The sequence below is a fragment of the Ranitomeya imitator genome, chromosome 5 (genome assembly GCF_032444005.1).
Source record: "Ranitomeya imitator isolate aRanImi1 chromosome 5, aRanImi1.pri, whole genome shotgun sequence".
NCBI classification, from domain to species: domain Eukaryota; kingdom Metazoa; phylum Chordata; class Amphibia; order Anura; family Dendrobatidae; genus Ranitomeya; species Ranitomeya imitator.
Genome location: NC_091286.1, coordinates 690,382,291 through 690,389,138, shown reverse-complemented (window position 1 = coordinate 690,389,138; position 6,848 = coordinate 690,382,291). Strand labels below are relative to the sequence as shown.

At 42.7% G+C, this 6,848-nt stretch overlaps 1 protein-coding gene across 1 annotated transcript; it reads right to left on the bottom strand.

The window, feature by feature from the left end:
• Nucleotides 1-1,926: 1,926 nt before the first annotated feature.
• LOC138637945 (taste receptor type 2 member 40-like) lies at nucleotides 1,927-2,835 on the bottom strand. The gene has a single exon (XM_069726865.1). It carries the CDS (start codon nucleotides 2,833-2,835, stop codon nucleotides 1,927-1,929), a length of 909 nt encoding a protein of 302 aa, XP_069582966.1.
• Between the last annotated feature and the right edge of the window lie 4,013 nt (nucleotides 2,836-6,848).

Sequence of the window (6,848 nt, the reverse complement as noted above, 5' to 3'; positions counted from 1 at the left end):
GAAAATTGGAATTTCCAGAAATAAATTGATGGTGTGTCAATAATATGCTATGTAATGTATAATAATACAGTAATAGTATGTAACATACATTTATAATATACCGAGGTGAGTGAGTATTTGAGAAACAAATCAAATTAGCTTTGAATTTCACAAACAAATTTAATTCTAGAGAATCAGAATTTAATGTGATCTGTTTGAATTGTTGGATCAATTTTTACAGCTGGGAATGGGTAAAAAAAATATATATTGTACTCATTTTCCACCCCACATTTCCCGTTGCCGCAGCCTTCTGCCTTCTCCACTGCTGGTTCCCTACCTGTGGTTCCTGTCTTCTTCTGTACAGTCTTCACTCTTTCGGTTCCTGTCTTCTTCTGTACAGTCTTCACTCTTTCAGGCTTCCAGTGTTGATGATTCTCATAGGACATCACAATAAAGGGAGGCAATGCTCATTGTGACATCAATGTTTGTGGCCTAATCAGAGGCGCGGATGCAAAAAAGTAAAGTCTGTAGAGGAGAGGACTAAAGCAAAAGGGAGAAAGCTAGGGGAAGTGTTGTGAATTCTGTGGCTGAATTCACTCCTGTGGTCACAAGTGGTACTGCAGCTTCTGAGCTTCCTCCCTCAGGTGTTCTGGTGAGCTCGTTAACTGCTTCATTACTTAACTCCGCCTGATGCTGCTATCCTTGCTCCTTGTCAATGTTTCAGTGTTGGATCTGAGCTTCTCCTGATTGTTCCTGTGACCTGCTGCTCTGTATAGCTAAGTGCCTTTTGCTTTTTTGTTGCTTTTTTTCTGTCCAGCTTGTCTTTTGTTTTGCTGGAAGCTCTGAGACGCAAAGGGTGTACCGCCGTGCCGTTAGTTCGGCACGGTGGGTTTTTTTTGCCCCCTTTGCGTGGTTTTGCTTTAGGGTTTTTTGTAGACTGCAAAGTTCGCTTTACTGTCCTCGCTCTGTCCTAGAATATCGGGCCCCACTTTGCTGAATCTATTTCATCCCTACGTTTTGTCTTTTCATCTTACTCACAGTCATTATATGTGGGGGGCTGCCTTTTCCTTTGGGGAATTTCTCTGGGGCAAGTCAGGCCTATTTTTCTATCTTCAGGCTAGCTAGTTTCTTAGGCTGTGCCGAGTTGCCTAGGTAGTTGTTAGGCGCAATCCACAGCCGCTTTTAGTTGTGTTTAGGATAGGATCAGGTGTGCAGTCTACAGAGTTTCCACGTCTCAGAGCTCGTTCTTGTATTTTTGGGTATTTGTCAGATCACTGTGTGCGCTCTGATCGCTAAGCACACTGTGTTTCTGGATTGCCTTCATAACACCTGTCATTAGCAAACATAACAGGGAAGGCCAGGTTGAGAGCTAAAAGAGAACTCTTCTGATTAGTAGCCCAGTACGACATCATGCATACATCACGTTGCTACAATGATGTCATGCTGGGCCAATAAGCAGCAGTGAAGCCCGAAATTCCAGAAGTTAGAAGGTAGTTTGGAGGGCTTCCATCTGATGAGGCCACTGGACCACAAAAGGTACTCACTCATGTCTAAAAAGCCATGGCATCGCAAGTTTCAGAGGAAATATTTCTTGACTAAAACATATTAAAAGATCATGTTTCCCCTAAAGTACTTTCCAAACTTTAGAGACATGTTCTATAAGAAGTAAAACACAAAAATAATAATCGAAAAATGAGACTAGTCAACTAACAAGAACTTGAATAAAATCCCACTAAAGTGTTCAAGAAGTCCTACAAGCCTTTTTTTTTTTGTTGGCTGAGATAGTTTGTAAATGTTTACGCGATTTACTAATTAGGACAGAAACACACTTTTAATGAATTGCTTTTTTATCAGGTTGAGTCTTTTTGAATATAGGAAAAAGTTGAAATTGAGATTTGAGAAATGAATGAAAACCACTTTGAAAGTAAAGGTCATCTTCATTTGGTCTCAGTGACAATGAAACCTTCTTAGAAACGCTGTTTTCAGTTTCTTGTTGATAAAGATGACGTATAGCGAATGGACAAATGGCGAACTACACGTTAATATGGAGATAAAGTATTTCCAAGTAGTGTTAATAATATGTTTGGGAAGTAATAGTAGATTCGCACATGTAAAATATATGACATACAACACTAAAAATAGGATCATAGTTTTTATAGCACAAAAGTGAACGTCTAAGTTTGGGCTTCCAAAACTTGTCCCGTTGCATCTCATATTTCTAATGTGCATGTGGAGAGACTGAATTAACAAGAAAATTGCTACAAAAAAAATTACCAGAGGGGGAAGAGAACCCATGAGGAACGTCCAGAACATATTATCTGTGTTGGGATGGACCATATCTCTGGTGAAGGTCGTGTTTTCCACTAAACTATGGGTAGTTTCTAGGAGTTCAGGATCTAAAACATGCCAAAAAAATGGAACACTGAAAGTTACAGAAATTGGCAAAGATGCAAGAAGGAACCAATGGACCAGAGAGGAGATATGGGTCTTCAGGAAGATGAAACACTTATAGTTGCAGTTTGCAATCTTCAAACAATAAAAAACACACAAAATGGTAGAAAACCAAAGGATGAAGTGATTCAATAACAGGGTCATCACCAGCATGAATGTATTAAGAATTAAGCTCTGAAATAAATGACGGAAAAACACCAACAGAAGATTGAGTAACAGCGCATGGAGAAGAAGCAAACATCTGATAGTCGCGATGTAGCTCAGGATTTTATCAAAGGTTTCAAGAGTTTTCTGTGTTTTCCAGTTATTGAAATTAGTAGCCAGGATGAACACATTTGTTAAGATGCCTGCAGTACACAGGGCAAAAATCAGAGCCACAAAACTATGGTGGAGGTAAAAGTCCATCATCTCCAGGCTGGGACTTTTCCTTAGATGTTTGATGTAGATAGAGATATGAGCATAGAGATCTGCTCTAGGCTGTGTGTTTTCTAAGGTCTCCTGGGCTGTTTTATACGGTTCTTTCTCCTATTACATATGAAAATCAAACCAATAGATTTTCACATTTTATGCAAATGCTTCTTGACTTTTTCTGAACACCTGTTCTATCAGTGGACCACAAAATATGTTCCTGCAGCTTAAACAAAAGAGGTTGAAATTAAATAACGCCCAAAACCCTTCAATATCAGCGTTGCCGGAGGTTTATTTGGCTGATAGCCGAACATTATACACATTACCACTCCATGCATATGTAAGCTTCATTTTACAGAGTAACATAGTAACATAGTGTGACGCCCAGGAGACCGGGATACCCAGCACCGGACCAATGGGGTCTGTCTCTTAAGGGGGATGTCACGGGTGGCTTGACCCGGTGCTGTAGCCTCAGGCAATGCACAGTGTAAGGGGTATCGTGAGGGAGCAGGCACTTACTTGATCAGCAGCAGGTTCTCCTAGCGGCGATGATCCCGATCCTGGATATTGGCTATTGTCCAAATGAAAGACTGAGGCACTGAAACGTTTAACCAGTTTACTTTAACATAAAGGGATTTACAACCAGTCCTGTCACCGGAGTCTGTATGGGAACTCTGAGTTACTTTGACCCTGCCGGGGTCTTCGCCTCTTATTGTACGCAATTTCTGTGTGGCCCTGCTGCTGTATGTGAACTGGCTGCCGGCCCAATCTGTCCCCTCCGGGTCCTGGTTCGACGGGCAACCCGAGTCCTTTTATCAGCTTACCCCCTCCGGGAGTACCGCTGGACTCTGTGTCTGTTGCTGCGTCCGGCCCTAGTGAAGCTGATATCACCTCACGTTTTTCCGGTTGCTGTATTATATATAATGAATACAGCCACGGATCCGGTATCCGTCTTTGCGCCTGTTCTGGGTAGTGATTAATGCTACCCGGTTCTCACAATGTCCTTTTTCTCTGTCCCTCTTCTCCTCAGGCCGGTGATTTAGGCCTGGAAACAGTCACAGGACTGTTAGAAATTCAGTTGTATGACCTCTCACTTTCAGCTCCTTAGCCCAACTGCCATTTCTTCTCTCAGACCAGAATGGATCAAGGGGAGTCTCTGGAGCTCCCCCTTCTGGCCGGAGGTGGTAGTGCAGTCTTGTTATTTTAGTATTTGTATTTACTGTCAGTAACTATTTTTGTGGCAAATACCTCTAGGGGTGCCACATTCCCCCTTAGTTTAGAACAGTACTCCGGGACTGTGGGACGATAACATTTTGAAATAACAATTAATATGTACAGAGTCTTGAAAATGAAAAGTTACAAAAACCACTCAAGGAAACAAAAATAGAGTTCTGTAAAAAGTCACTTCAAATAGCGTCCATTAATACAGTCCTATCCTTGAAGGTACTAGGAAAGGCACTGCACTTTGTGTCCAGGAATTTAGTTCCATTTTTCCAATGGAGTTATCAATATAATGTCTAAAGAAAGTTCAAAAAGAGCAAAAAGCAAAGTTCAAAAAGCAGTCTTTCCGGAGCTTTGATTTAGTGCCTCCGGGCTGATAAAAAGTTCAAGAATATGCAAGAAGTTCATACAGACAAGTCTCTGTAGGTACTGGGCTTAAACGTTGCAGAATGATAACAATGACTATAGTTTTATAGTTGGTAATCTGCATACCTGGCCGGTAATTGACCCTGGGTACTGCGCTGTGATCTATGTAACAGCGGTATCTCTTCATGTGGTGTACTACTGTCTACTGCGGATGTAGTATCTGCTCGCTCTGCTAAAGATAATTCCACGACTATGGAGTTGGCAAGTCCACCGTGAATGGGATCACTCTGATCAGGAATCTGTTCTTCCTGGCCTGGAATCTCCTGTAGTACGGGGTCAGCCTCTTCCTGTCTTGGGACTTCTGGTATTGGGTTCGGTGTTGGGTAAAAGGCCACCATGGGAACCACTACTGCACCATGGTATGTTAGTAGGGTTTTGGGAAAGTCTCCTATACAGGTGTGATACACTTCCTCTTCTTTTTCCTTTACTGGTTGAACCTGTATGGGTTGAATAACTTCTGATTCTGGCTGGACAACTTCTGGCTCTTTCAATGCTTCCGGACACAATTTAAGATTGTCTCTTGACACTAATACAGATGTTAAGCCTCTGTTTTTGCTAATGAGACACATTTTAGGATTATCCATTCTTGTTGGTAAAACTGTGTAGGGTACGCCTTCACACTGATTGTCTAGTTTATTGGTTCGACGGTTTCTCTTGAGCACTTGATCACCCGGTCTTAATGGGGTCGCTAGAGCATTCTGGTTGAAAGTTCGCTCTTGTCTTTCTCTAGTTTGCTGAAGGCTTCTTTCCACACTCTCTTGCACTTGGCGATACTGCTTTTGCCGTATGATATCCCAATTGGAGTCTTGAACTTCTGCGTCTGGTTTCAGAATTCCCATTTCTAGATCGATTGGTAATTGGCCGGGTCTTGCACGCATAAGGTAAGCTGGGGTGCAGTTGGTGGAGCTCACCGGGACATGATTATACAGATCCACCAAGTCAGGCAATTTCTCTGGCTATTGATTCCTTTCTGTCTCAGGTAAAGTCTTTAGTAGGTCTATTACAATATGGTTCATCTTCTCGCATAAGCCGTTTGTTTGTGGATGATAGGCCGTCGTCCGGATCTTTTTGCAACCATACATATTACAGAATTCTCTGAAGATCTCTGATTCAAAGGCTGTACCTTGGTCGGTGAGGACCTGTTCCGGATATCCATGGGGTCTACAAAAGTACGTTTGGAATGCTTTGGCTGCTGTTTTTGCTGTCAGATCTTTTACGGGTACTACTACCAAGAAGCGTGAATAATGGTCCACGATGGTCAAGGCATAGACATAGCCGGACCGGCTTGGTATTAACTTCACGTGGTCTATGGCTACAAGTTCAAGTGGTTGTTTGGTGATTATGGGCTGCAGTGGTGCTCTTTGGTTCTTTTGATCGTTTCTTCTGAGGTTGCACGGGCCACAATTTCTGCACCACTGTTCGATTGATTTTCTCATCCCGACCCAATAAAATCTTTCTCTTAGAAGTACTTCTAACTTTTTCCAACCGAAGTGACCAGCACCATTATGGTAAGCTTCGAGGACCATCTTCACATCTTGTTTAGGCACGATAATCTGCCAAACCAATTCATGTGTTTTCGGATTGGTGTACCTTCTACAGAGCTTCCCTTGATACAGGAACATTTTGCCTCTCTCTTTCCAGAGTTGATGCGTCTCTTCTGGGGCATCCTCATCGGGATATGCACTTTGCTCAGTTAACAGCTCCTTCACCAACTTCACAGTCGGATTGCTGTCTTGGGTGTCAGCCCATCTATGGTGTGCTAACGGATTAAAATTCACCTCTTGTTGTTTCTGATAGGTACTTGACTGATGATGTTTCGCCTTGGGATGATGGAAGGCTGGTAGTTCAATTTCTTCAAGCTCCCCCGTTTCTTCTTCTACATCTCTCAAGTGTGGCATCCGGGATAGGGCATCGGCATTTCCATTCTTGTGACCTGCTCGATACTTGATCTTGAAGTTGTAATTAGATAACCGGGCTATCCATCGCTGTTCTAACGCACCTAATTTGGCTGTGTCCAGGTGGGTCAACGGATTGTTGTCAGTATAGACAATAAATTCTGCAGCGGCCAGATAGTGTTTGAAACGTTCAGTCACAGCCCAAACTACTGCCAGTAGTTCCAATTTGAAGGAGCTATAATTTTCAGGATTTCTTTCAGTAGGCCGGAGCTTTCTACTTGCAAAGGCGATAACTTTCTCCCGACCTTCTTGCTTTTGTGACAGCACCGCTCCTAGTCCCACATTGCTGGCATCGGTGTAGAGGATGAAAGGTTGATGGTAATCTGGGTATGCCAGAACCTCCTCTCCGGTTAGTGCCTTCTTTAGTTGTTCAAAGGAGTCTTCCCTTTCGTCGTTCCACTGGAAAGG